At 39.6% G+C, this 21,267-nt stretch overlaps 2 protein-coding genes and 1 long non-coding RNA gene across 3 annotated transcripts; 1 reads left to right on the top strand and 2 right to left on the bottom strand.

Moving 5' to 3' along the window:
* Positions 1–1,037: 1,037 nt before the first annotated feature.
* kcnj1b (potassium inwardly rectifying channel subfamily J member 1b) lies at positions 1,038–2,168 on the bottom strand (the record flags this gene model as incomplete). The annotated part of the gene is made up of 1 exon (XM_083986319.1): positions 1,038–2,168. The coding sequence occupies one exon, from the start codon at positions 2,166–2,168 to the stop codon at positions 1,038–1,040; it is 1,131 nt and encodes a 376-aa protein (XP_083842445.1).
* Positions 2,169–8,334: 6,166 nt separating this feature from the next.
* Positions 8,335–17,516, bottom strand: foxred1 (FAD-dependent oxidoreductase domain containing 1). The gene is made up of 11 exons (XM_083986140.1): positions 17,215–17,516; positions 16,568–16,788; positions 16,026–16,136; positions 15,196–15,314; positions 14,983–15,077; positions 14,374–14,475; positions 13,132–13,208; positions 11,039–11,199; positions 8,945–9,074; positions 8,747–8,851; positions 8,335–8,624 (listed from the first exon to the last, which is right to left on the bottom strand). Exons 1-11 carry the CDS (start codon positions 17,369–17,371, stop codon positions 8,370–8,372), a joined length of 1,533 nt encoding a protein of 510 aa, XP_083842266.1. The 5' UTR covers positions 17,372–17,516; the 3' UTR covers positions 8,335–8,369.
* On the top strand, positions 16,741–20,766 carry LOC310996692. Its single transcript, XR_014595909.1, has 4 exons — positions 16,741–16,826; positions 17,509–17,691; positions 20,074–20,149; positions 20,407–20,766. It is a non-coding gene; the product is annotated as an uncharacterized lncRNA (long non-coding RNA).
* Positions 20,767–21,267: the final 501 nt, after the last annotated feature.

The raw sequence follows: 21,267 nt of genomic DNA, 5'->3' as shown, positions 1-21,267 counted from the left end.
CTGTGTTTTTTCATGCTTATTACCATGCAGAATAAAATCTTACTTCATTTTTAATAATCAGCGATGACTTTGGAGTTTATAAACTGCGACTTTAACAGTAGTATTGAATTTCTATAGCTTAGTTCGTACCTGATAAAGTTACCACTGATTCAGTTATTTATCTACACTGAGCATCTTCTCTTGCATTTCTGCTGTGGCAGTTCATTTACCCTGTGGGATCAGCAATGTTTATTTCATGTTATCTGTTTTAACTTACTGCATAAAGTTGCGTGTTAGAGTGGCAGAATTTGCACCTGCAAAAAACAGTGGAATCATTATAACAAAAAACTTTATTTCAACTACAGTAAAGATGTTACTTTCCCTGAGACAAGTTTCAGTGTTACACAGTATGATCTACAAAAGGTAGACTGGTCACAATTGAAATCATGATGCTTAGCAGCTACATTCACAGTTTCCTAATTATCAGGCACATAAGATGTGTCAACATGACAAAAATAACAGCATAAAGTTAGCAAATTAGGAGGAATAATGAGAAAACTCAAAAGGCCTGTCCTACTTTTTTGTCCTCCTTCGGCCTTTATAGCACACACAGTTTTTCATTATAACAGGCTCAGGCCCTAATCTCCTCAAGAAGTACCCACTGTGCCATCCAGTATTTTACCCCTTTCATTTTCTACGCGTCAAAACTTCAATCCCTCTTCCTCCGGCTTCCACACATTACCTAGACAAAGTCACAAGTCCCAAAGACGCTTTGATTGAAATGAGCAGCTTAGCTCTCGCCCATGTCTCAACTTTTATCCAGACTGTTTAACAACTTGAATGTTTCTGCTTCTCAAGGCAAAAGAGTTGACAGTCATTCAGATGTTCTTTGGAAGAGGCAGTGTGACCAAATATTTCTTCATCAGCATACATAGAGAGTCTGACTAAATGTGAAACTTTGCTTAAAAGGAAATAAGAAACCTTGCCTTTACATCTCACATCCTGATTCTCTTTGCTCTTTCACTTTCAGTCTGAGGACAAATTCCTCTCTGGGTCATTCACATTTTCGTAATGTCCACAAAATCGTGAATGTCGATCACCTGAAACCCCAGGTTGTCTATCCCAGTCTTCTGCTGGTTGTGGCTGTTGTGTTTCCCCTGGTCCACGTCAGTCTCAAAGCAGTTGATGCAATGTGGTGTGGTGACCCGGACGCTTTTGGAAAAGTTTGAGAAGTCAACGCGATATTTTCCTGTCTTGGTGCGTGAGACGATGGGCAGAAAACTGTATCCCCACTGAATCTCCTGTGGGATGTATGAAGTTCGGACTTGACAGGAAGAGCTGGTGGATTCAGCCGTCCCATCCAAAAAGACCACCAACTCAAAGTCCTGCTGGGGGAGAGTGTCAGCCGACAGCTCGTAGAACGGGCTTGATCTGTCAATCACGTGATACAGGGTCAGAGGACAAACAAAAAACAAGTTGTCCTTCCCAGCGTCAACCATAAAGTCAATGTCCAGCTGGTCCAGAATGATGGTCTCTCCATCTGGCGTGACTGTTGTCCTGAGCAGCTTTCCATAGATCTGGCTGCCAATCAGTAAGGTCTTCCGAAGGTTTGCCACTCTAATGAGGAGACACAGGCTGCCCCTCTTCAAGCAGATAACAGCTGTTTTACTGAAGCTGACAGTCTTTGCCCTCTTTTTGGGTAAGGAGATCTTAGCCAAGATGACGCCACACATGAAACAGTTGATGAAGACGCCAATTAGAGACTGGATGATAATAAGAGCCACTGTGCCAGCACAGTGCCCGGTCAGCGCCCTACCACCATACCCAATGGTGGTTTGAGTCTCTAAGGAATAAAGGAATGCTGTCGTGAGGCCGTTAACATTGTCTATACACTGGACATGTCCATCTGTGCGGTTCTGTCCTGGCAGATCCCCATTGCTCTTTGCAATCCAGTACCACAGTAGGCTGAAGATAAACCAGCTGCCTGTGAATGACGCCACAAACAGAAGGAGTACAAAGCGCCAGCGGATCTCCACAAAGGTGGTCCAGAAGTCCATCAGGTAAGCAAAGTGGTTACTGTACTCAATGTTGCCAAACTCAATGTTGCAGCGCCCGTCTTTGGTGACCAGACGGGACTTGCAACTTCGGTGTCCAGCTGGCTTCATGTGACCCTGGAGCAGCTGGAACATCCTGGAGCTGGAGGGCATAAGGGCAAGATTAGTTATATGATATTATAATTATCCAGACCAGAAACATTATCTATTGCCAGTCAAGTCACTTTTTCTGAAATCACAAATTAGCCTCAAAGGGCTTTGCAATCTGTGCAGTACGTGACACTGCCTATCTTTAAACTATTGGTTCACATAAGGCAAAGTTCTTTAGTGGATGAATAAAAAAGGAAGAAGAAGAAGAAAGCAGATGGTTTTTACACATTTGATAATGGCTAATATTATTATTAACAATCACACAGTTAAGCCAGTGGAATTTGTTTGCATTGTAACTCAGTTTCTTTATTCTTCCATTCAGACTGTTATACTGAGTGACATGTTCAACATCAGCACCGGCCCTGTTAATTACCAGTATTTTGACTCAGTTCCACATTCATTCAGTCTTGTGCCACGACTGGACTAAATCTGTATTAATAGTCCCCAAACAGGTGCACTATTTATTCCTTAGTAAAACTACAATGGCCAATTGTTTTTGGACATTATTAAACCTTATGAGACAGAAATGTAATTGTGAGCTGTTTTGAAAGGAGCAGCACAGAGTGGGGAAGGTGGAAAGTGATGAGTATGGACTAATAGTAATACTATCCATATATAATACATGCAATACACAATATACAAGAAAATGTATAGAATATCACTAGGTTTCATCCTTTATCCTTAACTCAACCTTAGTCCCATTCCCAACCAGCCATTAGGGCCAGGAAACACTATTCAAAGGGAGATGCACAACAGGTGCATTAACATTTCATTCTGTGGTTGCATGAAAAAATGGTAACCACTGGAGCCATTTGTATGTTCAAGTAGTTAATGGGTGGTTCAATAACATCCATTTCATAATTGGCAGTCAGAGCATACAAATGAAACAGACAGCCAATAAATGAAATCTAATTTTCCTTATTCATCATCACAATAGAAGTACATTTGTTCGGTACAGACCTACAGCAGGAACATGACAAACCCAACAAGGGCAGATAAAAGTAGTGTTATTTGAGTCTTATACCTTTGTGTGCTGTGCAGACAGTGTGTACCACATGGTCCACTGTGAGAGTTGCATAACAGCTGCCGATTAGACTGCAGATTCAAGAAACTTATTTGAAAAAAAAAGAAACCTTAAACTTGAAAAACCTATTTAAAAAAAAATAATAATAATAATCTTATTAATAGTAGCTATATCTTTTGTTATATCTAACAGCTGTCTGCTATAGTATAAAGTTTCTGATCACACAAAAGTTGTATTGATTTACTAACTTAAGTAATTCAAATCCTTGTAACCTGCCTAAATACATTTTAGAAGTTACAAGTTACAAGTTAAATCTTTATATTTATTTGCAATCTATACAAAATGTTTAAACAACTTCCTTCTTTATCCTGAAGCAAAATTAATACAGTTTGGAACAGGTATGGGATTCATCTATGCTGTTGTAGAACAGAAGGGGAAGACCATAAAACTTTAAAAGTTCACTCAAAGAATAATAAAAGTAAAGCTTTACACCATCAGCAAGAAACAAAAGCAGAGCAGTTTAGTTTGAACGTACCTGCTAACTGAGACCATGGACCCAGACGGCTCTCTGGACCTCTCCTGGAACTTCAGACCAAAGTGGCCATGGAGGCGTTGGAAAGATTTTAATCCACAGTGAAATTTCTTAATCCCAGCCACATGCCACCATGTACACTGGCTCCACACAGACACAGGAACCAGCCAGAGATCTCCCAGTGGGCGTTAGTTCTCCCTGAGTGACAGGGCAACTCCCTTCATCAAACCACTAAAAAAAAAGTCTAATAATACTGCTGGGGACTTGATCAGTGCTGGATTCATGATGGCTGTAGTTCTTGGCTTTGTAAATTTCCACCATGAGAAGCGGAATATTCCTGAAGCAACAGTTTGGCGTGAAAGCCCCCTAGTGCTTTTGTGTGGCAGAAGGTGCATCTATTGAAGGGGCCAACGTGGCCAGCAGAGCACCCATGCTGTTTTTGTTTTCAACCCTGAGAACATTTGGGATTTGCGTCGGGCCTCACAAAGAAATCCCTCAATTGCATTTCCCCCTGGTCCCCCACCCCCCACCCTCCTCCTTCAGACCTATGAGGCTGCCTCACATTTGCATCAAAATGAAGAGCTGCAGCTGAAGTGTCTTTTGCCATAACTTTATGGCTGTATAAGGAGCATTTTCATATCTGTGGAGCGGATTTCCATGATCTGTTTTGATACCAGAGAGGTTGTGAATTGATAAGATGCCTCCCAGGCAGCAATGGATGCATATGCCATTAGTTGAATGTAAATGATGGAAAGATGGGATGATTCTAGATGCAGACAGTGTTGCTGCTGTATTGATCCAACTGCAGAGACTCTGCAAGAATCTTACAGGCCACTGTAGTAACTTCAACAGCAGTCTTTAATCCGATACATCAAGAAATGTTCAAGAAAAGACCTGCACACAATATGTTCCAAACTTACCACTATCTCTTTGTTACTGTCAAAGCTCAGTTTATTGTAAAGTCTGACAAAGAGCGTGATGAGGCATTTCTGCTTCACTGTCTTTGACCACCTTATTTAAATCCACAGCTCTGACCAGATCGGTCAGTGCTAATGGGTACTTCTGCACTCGGAGCTAAAAGGGAGGTTTGCTTCTTGAGATGCAGAGCGTTTTCCACTATTAAAATGTAACATTTAACCTGCTGCAACAGCTGATAAAATGTTTATTCAAAATCACAGCTCAGTCATCAAATGGGAGTCTGTGTTTATTATGAGATGATTTGTCTGATTGGAGTAATGCTAAATGCTCATTTCAGGGTTTATAGTTATTTTACAGTTGTGATCAGAGCTGTAGGAGGAGTTAAGTTTACCTGAGCCTCAAATGTGCTGTTTTGTGTGGGTTGATATTACTTTTTTAACCTGTCTTTAATGGAAACATACACAGGGCTATTTGCAGTTGTATTTTCACACTTACACACTGTTTTGTGTGGTTTTGCCGTTACCTTTTCTGCTCTTGCTACTTCCTACAGGAAGTGGGGGGTTGTGGGGGCAAGAAACCCAAAACAGATGCTTTAGTTTTACGTAACAGGTGCTAATAATGTTCCTCAAGGCATACAGGAAATGTATGTATTCAATCTTCTCCCCTTCTAATGATTGAGCTTACACATGTCTTCTTTTTATATGTCATAATAACTTAGGCTTTATAGGAAGCCGTAACTACAGTGAATACACATTGATTGATTGATTGATTGATTGATTGATTGATTGATTGATTGATTGATTGATTGATTGATTGATTGATTGATTGATTGATTGATTGATTGATTGATTGATTGAAACCTTTATTTATTCCTGCAGAGAGATTCAGATATCCGAAACAGCAACAGTTAAAAGTGATATTACCCATAACAACAGAGGGCAGGTACATTTGGTTGTTTCTTCTGTGCCGCTTTTCTTTGACCCTCGCTCCGGCTCTTGTGCTCCTCTTATGTGGCTCGATTTCCATGGGCAGTCCTGTCGGGGGAGTTGCAGAACGTCTCTGGTTGCAGCGCAGCTTCGGAGGGCAAGAAGCTCCTAAGATATCGCCTGTTCTCTCGTTTGTCCTCTCATTATTAAAAACTTTAGTTGTCCAGAGTTAAAAGAAAGTTTAACAAAGAGCCACTAGGAAATAGTAGCGATTAAGCAATGAGTGAAGTACAGCTGTTCAGACCGGCTGCCACCGCGGCAGCACCTAGCAACGGAATAATGGCTTTAATGAACCTATTACTAAGACATTTTCTGTTTACGTTGAGCTGGAGAGCAGTAAAAATAGTATAGTATATAGAGTGCGCTGAACAGGAGCCCACACCAAAAAAAAAGAAATGCAAGGAGTTACCATATTGAATTAGACAGCTTTATCAGCCAAGCTTGTCAACACTAATATTAGATAAACACTGTAACCCCATGGCTCAGACTAACTGTCATCACACTTTTATATGCACACACCTCACTAATCCAGCCTACATCCTGGACATTAGACAACATTAATTTATTAATGGTATCTGGGTCTTGAATTAGGTGCTGTTATTACTTGTGTTCCACAAGAGGACCTTATTTTACCTTTGGATTTAGAGTATTACTAATCATCTTTCAGTCATAACAGCCACATGTGACATTTTCATTCCAGTGTGACATTTCCATATTCTAAAATTGAAAGGCAAATGTTTGGAAGAATAAATTTAGAATAAACAATTCCACTCTTGGCATGTTCTTTGAATTATGTTCTTGAAAATAGAAGGCCTGATGAGCCTGTGTAACTGACTTAACATAATCACCTATTGACTCATAAATCACATATCAGACAATTTGCCTGTAATGTGTCATGTGGTGTCAAAAATCACCACAGAAATGGCTCCATCTGGTGCTCAGTGTTTATACAACACCTTACCTGTGATATTCTATAGTACTGCATGTTGCCCCATGTGCATCACTTTCAACAGGAATTTTACTTCCAAATGATCTCTATTTGTTTGCTTCTAAATCAACAATAGTTAATTATGATTTTTAAAATGTCTAGTCTGTGTGTCTACATGGACTCAAATGGGTCAAATATTAAAATATGACAAAGTCTGATTTTTATATGGGTTGCAATGTTACCAGAAGAACCACCCACATGCGAATTTCAAATACTCACATTATATTTTAGTTTTCTGACTGTAAGACATATTGAGTGGAAACTGGGTCATTTTTCCCATTTCAAAGTTTTCTTAAGAAAACATAACAACATTCCTCCCGACAGGGGAAACCACATTAATCCAGATAGAGTACAACCTTTCAGTGCTATAAATGGAAAGGTGGATTTTAAATTTGCAGCAGCATTTATAACTCTTAAATTTTTCAAAATTAAATATCAAGTTATGGACAGAAAATTAAAAAATTACAAAGGCCTTTCTTTACTTTCACAGACAAGCATCTACAACATTTTCATTTTATTAGGAATACTTTGTGGTTGCACGGCATTTACCATGAACTGAATTGGATCCCTTATCTGTAGGAGCAGTGACACCTAAATAAGACATGCAAAGACACACAACTGGAGGTTTTTCTATAAAAATGTTGATTATTAATAAAGGATCACATTGTGGATCACATGTATATATGCAATTATCAGTATACACCGATTCAAGAGTAACTCTACAAAAGTTTGCAGAATGATGTAATAAGAAAGCCCCAATTTACTGTAAAAAGAAGAACCAGAAAATATATTAAAAGTGTAATGTAAATCAATACATACATGAGATTTCATAAAAAAAACTGAGCATTGTAACTTAAAAGTCATTGTACTGAATTGCATTACACTGTAATACAGTATATATTATGCATGTAACACAGTTGTTGCTGATGTTAAATTAACAGTTATCTACAAATGTGGCACAGGGTCACGGTCAACACACCAGCTTCAGTGGAAATAAAAGCAGAAGTCAGGATTCTGGTCTTTCTCTCGTTATTAATATAGTTTCTCCTTTCCAGGATTTTCTCATGCATTTATTCTTCCACAATGCTGTGTGCTTGGTTTTATATGTCATATAAAACCAAGCACACAGCATTCTGACAAGACACAAGTCTGAGGACGGATGCCAGTAAATCTTTTGCCTTGAGTGATAAGTTATGCGCTTAACGCATACACTTGCGTCTTATTTTTTAATTTTTTAGAATGATTTCTATTGGTCATGACGCTGTCATACTCTCTCCCTGTCCTACATATTAAACAATAACATTCATTGTAACTGTTTTCTTATTTGACCCTGCTGACAGGACGATCATCATTTGCCCATATATTACAAATCACCGCTGCAAACATAAAACTGCTTTCTGACTCTTGGCTGGAGATAGGAAACAATTAAGGTTCAGATGAGAAGACTACGTAATTCAACAACTTCTAACCAATCAGATCCAAGGCTTCTTGAAAATTCCTGTAAGACGTTACCAATGCTTACTCATAAAAAAACAAACAATCTCTCTTTCGTTTCTTTAAGGCTGATGTTTTGTTGACCCATCATCCACCCCCAGTATCCTGGCACTGTGCATCAGAGGCTGTACACCAATGTTGCACGATGAAGGATAATGAATGCTTTGGTTTTTTAAAAGTCATTGACATTGACATTGACATTGTGTCTGATACCACATCCTAGATCTCAGTAACTGTAGAGTCACTACACAATGTTCCTTTCCAGCATGGGCTCCTGCGCAAAAATCCGTCTGAAGCCGAGTCCGCTCAGGTCCAGAGTTTTAAAGTTTCCATCCAGGATCAGTTCGGCCACACCGCGACCCACCGCGGGGGAGTGCTGCAGGCCGTGGCCACTGAAACCAGTTGCGAAGTACATGTTGTTGACCAGAGGGTGTATGCCAATGATGCCATTCTGGTCAAAGGTGTTGTAGTCATAGAAACCTGCCCACGCACTGGTCACCTGAATGGGGGAACAAAAGGTCATGTTGTTTGAATGGCTTCAAATGGGCCACCGCTGCCAGTTAACCAGTTGCTTTTTCACTCTTTAATGATTTGAGAGTTGTACAGAGAAGTACACCTCACCTTCAGTTTCTCAAAAGCAGGAACACGATGGGCCAAACTGGGCCAAATCTTCTCCTCAAAAAACTGGTGGTCCACCTCTAGATTACCGATATCTGGCTCCTCCGTCTGTGTAGAGACAAATGGAAAAAGCAATTGGGTCATCCATCAAACTGGTCACGCTCAGTTGGGAGGGGAAACGACTTATAGAATATGACCAACCTCCTCTGGTGATGCCCCAGCGATGTAGTTCCCTCCCAGGCCCTCCCTTCTGAAGTAAACTCCAGAGTAATCAATCAGGAAAGGAGTGTCTAGGCCCGGACCATCAGGACAGTGGACTACATACACATACCTGGGGGGGAAAAAAAAGAGTTGTTCAGTCTTCAACATTAAGGATATCTTAGATACAGTGTATTCTTACAATCCTGTTAAACTGTACTTTCCTTCCCTCGAAGCTACTGCTGATGTATTTCATGCTAACATTCAGATAATTTAATTTTAGCGGTGAATTTTTGGCATGGAAACAGTCGGAGTTTAAGTGCTTTCCCCGAGGTTTTACTCTCGTCTTCAACAACTGCGCTCGGATCATCCAGAGAGCTCCTTGAGGCTGCATGAGGAAGGATTTAATGAAGATTTTAAGAAGCTGAAGTGTGTTAAGAGTAAAATATGAGAAACAACCTTTTAGAGCAGATACAGGCCAAAGAACAGAACCAATTTGTATTACATTTACCAGACAGACACTGTGGGAAAGGACCTCTCCGACTTTTTGACCTCACTCCATGCTTGTATATTTCATATAAGCTATTAAAACTGTAATGTTTTGGGAGGTAGGGAGCTTTTCTGGTGAAGTCTTAAGGCATTTGCAGAGGAAATGAAGACTATTTCTCTGTGTAATATAAAAGTTCTGGTCCTCTCTGCTCTGTTTGGCCTTTTGCCCTCTTGTATACTGTTTCTTTTCACTTCTTTCCCTTCACTACAGCAGTCGGCTCATTGATTCAGTTGGGCAGCAACCATTGTCCCAGCTGCCCTGCTGTCTATTCCTTTTGTAATCTTTTGCTGGTAGCCATAAAGGGGTTGTCGTCCTGGCTGCGGTCACCGGGAGGTAAAGTCTCCCCTGTGTGGCCTCCGCGCTACTGTGTTTTGGTTTTGAAATGCCTCTCTTTTGCTATAATTTGGTCTCCCGTCCACACGCACACAACTCAGAAAATCTGGACTTTTGGAGAAGCTGACATCCCAGTTTGAGTCTGAAAACTCTGAGACCTTTGGAAATGCAGTCACTTCCAGACATTATCTTTCTCACCTTGCCAACTTTCACTCTATAAAACCTAAGCACTGATCAGAAAACTATTATTCTGGTTCACTCATCTGAATAGATTACTTTGTTTTCCAAATGTTGGATCATTTGCAGAAATTAGAGAGAACAATGGCATTGTTGTGAAGGCTCATTTCAGTTAATCCTCAAGCTTCAACCTGATTACTAATTACTGATATAAAATAATATAATCTATTCATTCATCTTCTGTGCCGCTTATTCTCACTAGGGTCACGGGGATGATTTAGGGCGAGAGGCGGGGTACACCCTGGACAGGTCGCCAGTCAATCACAGGGCTAACATACAACCAGACAACCATTCACACCTGGGTAATTTAGAGACACCAGTTAATCTAACCTGCATGTCTTTGGTCTGTGGGAGGAAGCCATAGTACCCAGAGAGAACCAACACATGCACAGGGAGAACATGCAAACTCCACAGAAGGACCACAGCGGGCCAGTGGGTTCAGACCCAGAACCCTCTTGCTGTGAGGTGGCAGTGCTAACCACTGCACTACTGTATGATAATTAAGAATTAACTCTAACTTGGTGAATGCGGTAGAAACCATGTTTTCTGTATGTGGAGAGAATGACGTTCTACCTTGATGTTTTAGGACAGTGAGGTGTTTGTCGTTGCTTTGGCTCTTCTCCACTTGTAACTTTGAAAAGCAGTGGCTGAGGATTTAGTGCTGATTTAATGGAGTGTTTAAAAGAGTTCACATCACTTTTTTTTTTTTTTTACCCTTTATGGTTTGTTTAAAAAAGAGCCACAGTTCTCTCTAACAGTTTGTCGGACGTGAAAGTAAACACTCAAATTGAAGCTGACAGTAAGCACTATAAAGTTGGACAGTTTTCCAATTTACTGTAGTGTAGAGTCCAGATAAAACTGTCAGAATACTAATGAACTGCACCGTATGAAGCCCCGGCAGCTGCCTCCAGAGACATTTTCACAGCACTTGGTCTGTTATTTAAAGGGAAAATGTGCCCGTTAAGTCAATGCCCCACCTTTTCCGAGGCTCAACGGGCACTGGAATTCCAGCGATGGTGTCTTTGGGGCCGAAGCCAATTCCCAGCATCTCTGCCACTTTACCAGAAAAGGCTCCCGCTGCATTCACCACAATGGCACATTCCACTGGCTGGTACTCCAGGCTGCGAGGCATCTGCACCTGCTCGACACAAGCCAATATCCCATCATTCACAACACTCTGCTGTTCCTGTGGTAGTTGACTTTCCAATCTTTGAAGGGGGATTAACCACATTAACCCAACCAATTTGCACTAGAATTTGCACACACTTCAAAGAGATGTTACATTTTTCAAGTTGAAAAATACAAAGCTTTTATGTCAAAGTATCAGAAGCGGTTTTAATAAATGAACATGGAAATTCATTTTTTTCCCCCCAAGAAGAACATAAAAGAGGACAACACTAATTAGACTATAATGTATTAAATAATAGACAGTTATTAAATCACAATACATCCCTTGATAACGTAATTTATCAAGAAAAAATGACATTTTTCATTGTAAACTAAATATCTTTCCACATACCTTAGTTTTTGTCAGTTGGTGAAACAAAAAATGAAATCTTCTGTTGATGTCACCCTGAATTTTTGAATTTATGATTGGTGTTTTTCACCATTTCATTCAATAATCTATTATATAATTTGAAAACAATTTGACAGATTGACTAATAGGGCTGCCACGATTAGTCGACTAGTCACGACTACGTGGACTATTAAAATCGTTGACAACTAATTTAATAGTCGATGCGTCGTTGTTTGTTTTTTTTTTACTTTGTTTTTCTCTCAAAACTGCTGCGGCACCTTCCACACAACGCACCTGCCGCCGCCCACCACACACACACACACACACACGTGCACTCACTCACTCAAGGTGAGTACACAGGTGTTCTCTCTCTTTTCTCTCTCTACCTCTCTGTCATTAAGCGGCACCGGTGTTTTCAGACAAGACGATTGTCTTATAAACTATTCGATTTTTTTTTAACATAACGACTATTATTTACACTGAGCACAAGTTATATTTGAATGATAGGCCTACCAAAACTTTATTATTGTGAATAATTCCTTAGTTTCAGGTGTCTACCTCATTTTATTTAAATGTAGCTATGTTTAATGCCAGAGACAAATGAAGGAAAGAAAAACCTAAAAAACCTTTAAGTATTTATTTTGGTGTTGTTTAGGCCAGTGCCTTATCCTTATTTTACTCAGCTGTTTGCACTTTATACTACAGTTAAAGCTGCATATTTCATTAAAAGTTTAATGAACTATCATCTTAATTGTCTTTATTTTTAGTTAGCATATACCTTAAACACTTCAAGCTGAAAGCTAATGATAGATAGATAGATAGATAGATAGATAGATAGATAGATAGATAGATAGATAGATAGATAGATAGATAGATAGATAGATAGATAGATAGATAGATAGATAGATAGATAGATAGATAGATAGATAGATAGATAGATAGATAGATAGATAGATAGATAGTACTTTATTAAGTAAGTGATGGTATATAAGAGCAGCTGCATGCTGGTGCGATAAGCTGTATGTTTTACATTCAATTTACGTATGATCCGATTAGTCGACTAATCGAAAAAAATAGTCGGTGACTAGTCGACTATCAAAATAATCATTTGTGGCAGCCCTATTGACTAATAAAAATAAACATGAGTTTGAGACCCAAGATCATATAAATGAATCACAGGTGTGTTAGTAAGGTGTTTTCCCCTTATTCACAAGATTACTATGTCTATTACTATTTTTTGTTTTCTTATCATTGCTCTGCACATTTATAAACTATTTCAATTTTGTATTAATCTGGGATGAATTCTGAACATGTACTGTAAAAGTAAATATAAAGATGACTGAAAAAGTCAATTTTATATGATATAATTTGACTTGAATTCTGCTATAAAACATCCTGACTGACTGAGTTTGGAAGAGTAAATGTGTTGCTTCACTGACCCTGTTATTTATTAATCTGAGGGTGTATGAAGAAGAGAGGTGTCGTGGCATTGGCACTCATACAAAATGTAAACAAGGGTGTTTGTAACACTATTCTGCTGTTACTATCACTTACTTTGACTGATTTTATTCTCCTGAAATCCACGTCGTCACCAGCAGCATTTGTCAACACGTTTACTGAGTATTTAAAATCTGTGGAGGAGATAAACATCAATATCAGAAAGCAGCAGGAGCTGTTGAAAACAGATCAATAAGCTCATTCTGCATTCACACTGGTAATAAGCAAAACACCCCATGGTAGCATCCAGTGGTGCAGATACATCTACATACTGTATGTTTTATACATTTCTGTCAATCTTCTACGTTCTGTCAAGACTTGTGCCAACATGTCAATTAAATAATATTCAAATGACTTCAGAGCTGCAGAGATATACCAGAATAAAAGATATTCACTTTTAAAGGTTTAGGGTTCCCAGGCCTGAACTTATCAAACTTTTTTTTTTTTTTTTTACTCTAACTCGTATTTGTGAGATTTTTCTTACAGTTTAGAAATATTCTTGAGTTCTGTCTGATTCAGAGTCAAGGCAGTTTTTGGCTTATTTGCACCTATTGACAGGATGTAACAACCTTTTCTTTATTTATCCATTTATTCATTTTCTGCTCATATTGGGTACTAAATTCATCAAACCTGTCAACTGTCAACTTTCAAATAAAAATCTAAGTCAGATTTATTCTTGCTGTTTACTTGGTTGTCAAATCTTAAGACCCTGGAGTGTAAACTGTGAAAAATAAACCTGGCTTTGATTTTGTTTGCAGTCACTCTTCATGCATCTTCACTGTCAGTCCTTGACGTGTTAAATTCTCCTTTTATGATTTCTCTAATGCACCTCGATTACTGTTAACTTGACATATTAATTGTGATTACAGATCTTAAGGATTTCACACAGATTTACAAAATCTTTTACACATGCATTTGTGCATTTTACAATGTAAAACTGCACAGATTGATTTAATTCTTGCATCTCATTGGCTTTTCCTGCTCTGAGGACTCATGATAATGATTAGATTTCACCCAGTGGTTCAGATCTGATGGCTTCTCTGCTTTAAACAAAACCCTAATGTGGACACAGACTTAATGGTCCACATGCAGGTTTACAATTGTTAAAATACAAACGTCTGTGCCGCAGTAAACACAGGAAAGGTGTTGCTCATTGCTGTTATACATGTTGGCCCTGTGTGTCTGTTAGATAACAGTGACACTAGCAGAATGGAGAAATCTGTCAAGCACATGCACATACAAGCAGAATTAGGCTTTATACATATTCCTGTCCATCAGTATTAAATTGTTCTAACAAACCTGTAACTTCTCCACAGCACTGGACGACTCCCATGGAGATGGCTTTTCTTCTGAAGGCGTTGAGCAGAGTCCAGGGGTCAAACCAGCCCTCGTTCTCCAGGCCTGGAGGGCAAGACAAGAGGAAATGAAGGTGGGTTGATGATGTGGAAGATTCCAAACATCTGATATAATAATGACAAAGACGTCTTTTTGCACATCATCAAAGCAAAAGCAAAAATTACCATTCATACTTAAATCCTAATATCTGCACATATAATTGCATTATGATGTTTTTCATATATCCCAGTTTTAGCTCCATATGAAAGGCACAAACTGGATTTAGGATGAGGTGTTAATTAACTAACATGTTTACTATTGTAAATTGCTTCAATTATCAAGCAATTCATTATTTAGTCTATAATTTTTTTTAAACTTGGGATGATATCCACTGTCTTCTCTCAGGACCTAATGTGACATCCTCAAATTTTTTGCATCAGCAGTGCCTACAGGTGTGCAGTGATTGAAGTGTGTATGAGGAACTAGAACATGGTGAGCTGGGTAATATTACATCAAATTCAACACCTTGTTCTCTTACACCTACAGTGCAGCTGATGTTTTATTTGCACTCACCATAGGAGGCGAGCACCACACCATCTGTGTTTATCCATGGGAATTTTTCCCTCAGTTGTGTGGGAGAGAGAAGTGAGACTTTGGCTCCAGCGTACCTGGAATCACACACTTATTAGATAAATGACTGACACTAAACTGTCACCCTGAAGCCGAAACTTGAAACTTTCCCCCTTGAGTTTGAAAATGATTTCTTTCATTCTGATATATCGACACCTCTGGGTGCTGTAGTTCTCCTCCATGATGTGAGCCACCTCCTCACTGGCCAAAAAGAGGTATCCTGATTGGTTGAACTGCAGGTCGACCGGGTCTTCGTTCAGCACACCGAGGTGTTCCTGAGAGGAGACGGGAGGAACGCGACTGGGTTACAGATCATGTAACACGGTTGCATCATGTCGCCTCCAGCAAATGCATGCACATACAGTATGCACTCCTGAGAGCCACAGCAGTGCTGGGCCTATAAATAACACTTCGGTCCTCAGGGTGGTGCTACAGCAAAGACACAGCAGGGTTGTTAAAGGAATATTTCAACATTTCTCATATTTATGAAACATAAGGCGACACGGCTTAACTGAACAAACACATTTCTTGGTTTAACTATGTCTTATCCAGGAAGTCAGTGTAAAAAGGTCAACCATCATCTTTACACTTAGGTTTTTTTGAGATATAATATTCTCATTTATGAGCTTCAGCAGTGCTGGTAGGCAGCTTTTATGACAGGCAGGCATTGTGTGGGAGACAGACCCAGATGGTTCAGTGGAGGAGCTCTGGGAACTGATTGTACACTACTCTTTCATAAAAGTATAGAAAACTGAAACAGGCTCATAACTGCATTTTGAGGCTGCAGGACTGAAAACAGCCCGATAGATACTATGGTGTAATTGTTGTGTAAATAAAGCTGCGAAACATGGGCACAAAGTATCAATCGCGCTAAGCACCATGCGCTGCTGTCACATTTAATGATTTGAAGGGCTGTCAGTCATTGCCAGAGTGCAGCGAGCCGAGAGAGGCTCCGAAAACACGGGTGACTTCAGTGTGCAACCTACATTGATGTTCCTCATGAAGTCTGCAGAGGCCAGGGAGAGGTGGATGTTCTCAGGCAGGGAGAACTGCTGTCGGATCCCCCCAGCAGAGAGCACTGTGGAGGCCTGGGAGTACTAGAGGGGAAACAAACGCAACAAGAAGCAGTTAATAAGCATTTTCTCATGTGTAGGAACACAAGTCTGGTGTAGATTATGCTGCTTACTGCTAGGCTATTTTGCCCCATTAACAGCAAATCTACAATACCACCTTCACAGAATTTTTTTCTTTGTATGACAGCAGACTGTTGTTCAAGATCCATGTCAAATGTTTCACCCAAAACTTAAAAACAGGATTAGGTTATAAGATAAGATAATTTTATTGTCCAGAAGGGAATTTGTCTTGGGATAAAATGTCAACCACACCAGGACATGGCAACCACACATACATACCACCAAAAGTAACAGGGCAACATATAAAGCACATCAAAGTCAAGTGTATTATAGAAATGGTCTATATAATAAGTAAACAAATAAACTAGTAGGGTTGACATGACTGGTCCTCTCACCGTTGGGTCCTTCTCCACCACAAAAACTTTGAGCGCCCCTCGCACCCTCTCCTTCTGCTTCAGCCAGTAGGCGATGGACCAGCCCACCACACCGCCACCCACGATCACTATGTCGGCCCTCTCCGGGGGGAGGTTGGGGTTGAGCTCGAAGGGGCTCCAGCCGCTCCCGGGCAGCGCGTCCGCCGCCTTCTTCCTCATGGCTGCCAGCTCGGCCTCCAGATCTGATCCAGAAAAGCACAAACTTTGCTGTCCTTCACCGGTATTTAAAACATGCAAACTCGCACATCACAACTCAACATGTTTCCTGCATCTGTAGCTACAGCTCTCCAATACGGCATGTATATAAAGTCACATTATTAAAGCGCCTTAATAAAAGCTTTAACTGTGTTATTAATAGCTTTAAATAGTCCGCCAAATGACGTCCTGACTTGTAAGCAGTAGAGAGATTAGCTAAAGGTTTACATTAAAAAATACTATGCCGAATTATAGAGAAGCTACTTATATTTCAGCTGTGTACAAGTTAAATATATTTGTAGTAAATACTGCATCAGGTTTCCCGTAGGTGACGTTAAAGGCTCTTATTGACGTGCTCTTGCATGCCACAGTGAACTGCAATGTAAATCAGACACTTCCTGACTTCCTCCCACCTTTGAAGAAGTTGTTGTGGACAGGTCTGCCCGTGCTCAGGCTTTGACACAGCGGTACATGTCCCAGCAGCCATGTGTGCTGCTCCGTCCCCCGTCTGAAGGACAGCAGTCCGCCGGCCGCCCGCAGCTTCACCTGCAGCCGCCGCCACGTTGACATCGCCGTGAGCTATCGGAGCTAACGGAGCTAACGGAGCTAACTGGTCGGCTAAGCGGACAGTACCGAGCCCGAAACACCACGCAGACCCAAACAACACTGTTGTGAACACACATGCATGTCTCCTCTGTTTCCTAAAGCAGGCAGGCGGTCAAATCTGTACACTGACTGACAGCGAGGTCACAGGTGAAGAGCGGAGTCAACACTAGACACAGCGAGACCGGATGAGTCGTGCTGTCCTTCAAAATAAGGTTCACCTCCCCTCCACATGGGAGAGCACAACTTGGATTGAGGAAGAGGTGTTGATTAGGATTTTAAACAAGGTCGGTGGACTAACACGTTTGCTGTTATAAATTGATATGATGAATTTCTTATTTAGTTTATAGAAAGTCTCAGGGACCCTAAGGTATGGTGACATGATCCATAGTGTCTTGAATTGACTCATCGGCACCCTAAGAGCATCACATGCTGATGAGGATTTCATTTTGTAGTTAGTTTACCCAAAGATACTAAACCGTCTTTGGTTTACCTTATCCTTATTCTTGTGTTTATACAGCAATGCAACACTGAATGCCTGCTTCCACAACAATATGTGTATTTAACTATAAGCTATAAATACATTTAATATGTGAATATTTTGTTTTGTTTTCAATAAATTAACCATAATATTTAGGCTACCTTTCACCCAACCAAACCAGAAAATATTGCAAATATATAATTATCTTGCAATCTAGTCACATCCAAGTTATTAAAGCATGTTTACAGTCACATAGTAAGTTGAACCTTAACAGGGTATGGATCAAATTAGGAATAATAGCAGAAGCTGATATTCTTGTCAAACTGTATTTTATTTTGAAAATTGCACAAGGAACCATGGTCATATGTCTGCAAACTTGTCTAATTAAAAACAGAATTATCATGTGACCACATCGGACCAGTCAGAGAGGCAAGAGAGGAGGAACGCCTCTTTTTTTTTTTAGAACTAGTATGAACACGTTATCATAGTCAGTGTGTTTAAGTTTCAGCTTTGTTTCATGAGGAATAATATCATGTCAGCCATGTGTGACATACTAACTAGAGCTGAAACAACTAATCATTTAGCATCTGCAGAAAATGAATCAACAATAGGTATTTATCAAGCAAAAAGGCCTGAGACAAACTGGTTCCAGATGTGAATTTTTGGTCTAGAATTTTGAGATATATGCAACCACAGCAGCACCTTGCTATAACTGAAATGTGAAATGATAATAAATATAGCACTGGTGACTCAATGTATTGTTAAATCATCACTTTGTATTTGACTTTTAAACAAGTTCTGCAAGTTGGCATCTGGATGTTTTGCATATCGTCTATCTAGGTGGAGTTTTTTTCACATGAAACATAAATCATGTGAAAGAGGTGTGATGGGATTCCTGTTATTATACACCTATCTATAAATGATACACTCCTCTTGAAGACTAGAGATTAACATTATGTAGATGGTTAGGATATCATGATGTGCAGCAGGAGTCAGATTGCTACAAAGTCATGATTAGCCTACCTACCACATTTCTTGTTCCCCTTGGGAGGGTTGGGTTATGTATAAAAAAAAATTTTTTTAAATTAGCTGAATGTAATTGGTAACTGTTCATAGGTAGAGGTAATAGATAGCTATTTGGTTTTAAAAAGCAATGTTTTAACAGTTAACAAATGTAAACACTTAACAGTTAGCCAAAAGTAGTCTGTAAACATTTTAAATAGTAAGCTTATAGAAAACAGTTTATTGCCAGAATATTTGGATGTAATGGCAACTAAAAGCAATGAATAAACACATTATACATTATAGATGTGAACACAGTTGAATGAGTTAGCTAAATGTAAAAACATTTTGCCATGTTTAAAGTAGGCTAGTGGGTGGTTTCTAAAATATAAAGACAACATAGTGAGAAAGATGAATGGTTGAAATATTAGTTAAGCACATCTAGTTACACAATGGAGTAGAAAGCCCAAAGCAGTGGATAAATGGTGGATGGGTAAACTAAACCATCCGATAAGGACATAGATTACAATGAACATATTTGGAACGGGCGCAGAGTGAAATCTGTAAGAGGTTATTGGAGTACATCTGACAAAAAAGGCAGGGACCCCTGTTTGCAGCCCCTACACCCATCAGGCATAATATTATGACCACATGCCTGATATTGCCCCTTTTGCTGCCAAATGCACAACAAACTGTGATGCACTGCATACTTCCTATCAGAACCAGCATGAACTTCTTCAGCACTTTGAGCAACAGTAGCCGGTCTGTTGGATTGAACCACACAGGCCAGCCTTCACTTCCCACGTGTATCAATGACCTGCAGTGCCGCCGGTTCACCACTGTTTCTTCCTTGGACCACTTTTGATAGATACTGACCAATACAGACTGGGAACACCCCACAAGAGCTCAAATCCTCACACTTGACCATTTTTCCTGCTTCTAACACATCAACTTTGAGGACAAAATGTTCACTTGCTGCCTAATACATCCCACCCACTAACAGGTGCCATGAAGTCTTATTCAGTGTTATTCACTTCACCTGTCAGTGTTCATAATGTTATGCCTGATTGGTGTACATCAGTAAGTGATTTACTTTAGACTAAGTCTCTTGCCCATTTACAGAGCTAAACTGCTACCTGTAGTCGACCCGAGTTAATCTCTGATCTGTTTTTTTTGTTTTTTTTAGAGTGAACGAACCAGTCCAGGATGCCAACACAATAACAGGCAGGGTGGGAGGAAACTGGGCATAATTAGAGGAACACGTAAGTGAAATGTGGTTAGAAATATAAGCTGGAACTTGAATCAGGTTATATTGTTTAAAGGGCAAAAGGGGAAATTAGTGCTTCAGTGATTTTGGTTAAAGATAGGAGGTGGGGAATCAAGGTTGTGACAAAATTCCTATTTGTGTTTGCAATACATTACTTTATTAATGTCTGAGAATAAAGCTGATTAATGATAGTAAGTGTAAAATAGGAATGTAAGCTATAAAGTGTAAATGACAAGTTTGTGTTTGTTGCAGATTGACTGATGTCCAGTGATGAGGGACCTACCTCAGTCTGAGCAAATCCCAGCGGCTGCAGAGTTGGTGAAAGGTCAGGGGGAAAGTGGATATTGAATTGAATTTGTTTTAATTTGGTATCAAAGTTTAGTGCTGAATTAACAGTTAAAAATTCACATATTTTGTGCATAACAAAAGAAGACATAACTTGGTTTGCTAATATGAATTAAAATGGTACCAGGCACATATATTAGGACCATCTTGCAGTTGTACATAAAATCCCCCATTAAATAAAGGCTCATACCGTTATGGAACAGAGAAACAGCATCATGTAAATGGAATTTTTAACAGTACTAACAAATAGAAAATAATAATATGGGACAAAATAGGACAGTGCATCTGACTTCTGCTCAGGTGTTTTCCTCTCTTCACCTTCTGATAAAAACCTTCACCTCTTTGATTTGGACCTTGGGCTTGGTTTGGTTTGGCAGAGAGAAGAAGAGCTTGTGGGTCCCAGTCTGATCGACATGACTGTTATCTAAGATGATCATTTGAATTGTTCTAAATTTGGTAAAAAAGAAAAAAAAAAGAAAAAAAAAGGACATGACCACTAGAGGGCTCTCTGTCAAAGATGATTTATGGTGAGCAGATCGCTTCTCAGAGGGCCTACTATAGTCAGTGAAATGGCATATTACACAGGTTTACACAGGTAGCAGCTAAATGTAATAATTAATTGAGCTGTTGATGTATTGACAAATATTGCATATTTGATATTCAGAAGACATTGAAGCATTAAGTTGCTGTAATGACGAGAGAATAAGTACAATGTCGGACAATAAGAGGGATAAATTATTCTCGTATTTGTAAAAATGGCTTTTTCTT

Source organism: Trachurus trachurus (genome assembly GCF_905171665.1).
Source record: "Trachurus trachurus genome assembly, chromosome: 14".
Classification (NCBI taxonomy): domain Eukaryota; kingdom Metazoa; phylum Chordata; class Actinopteri; order Carangiformes; family Carangidae; genus Trachurus; species Trachurus trachurus.
Note: the sequence above shows the minus strand (reverse complement) of the source record. Positions and strands in the feature narration are given on the sequence as shown.

Bases quoted from the DNA above. Each gene is read 5' to 3' on its own strand.
- foxred1 (XM_083986140.1), bottom strand. From the start codon at position 17,371: ATGTCAACGTGGCGGCGGCTGCAGGTGAAGCTGCGGGCGGCCGGCGGA. The intron at 15,315-16,025 runs GTAGGTTGCACA...GTCTCCTCTCAG, and splicing joins ACTTCATGAGGAACATCAAT to GAACACCTCGGTGTGCTGAA. The intron at 13,209-14,373 runs GTTTGTTAGAAC...TCTCCTCCACAG, and splicing joins GTGCTGTGGAGAAGTTACAG to ATTTTAAATACTCAGTAAAC.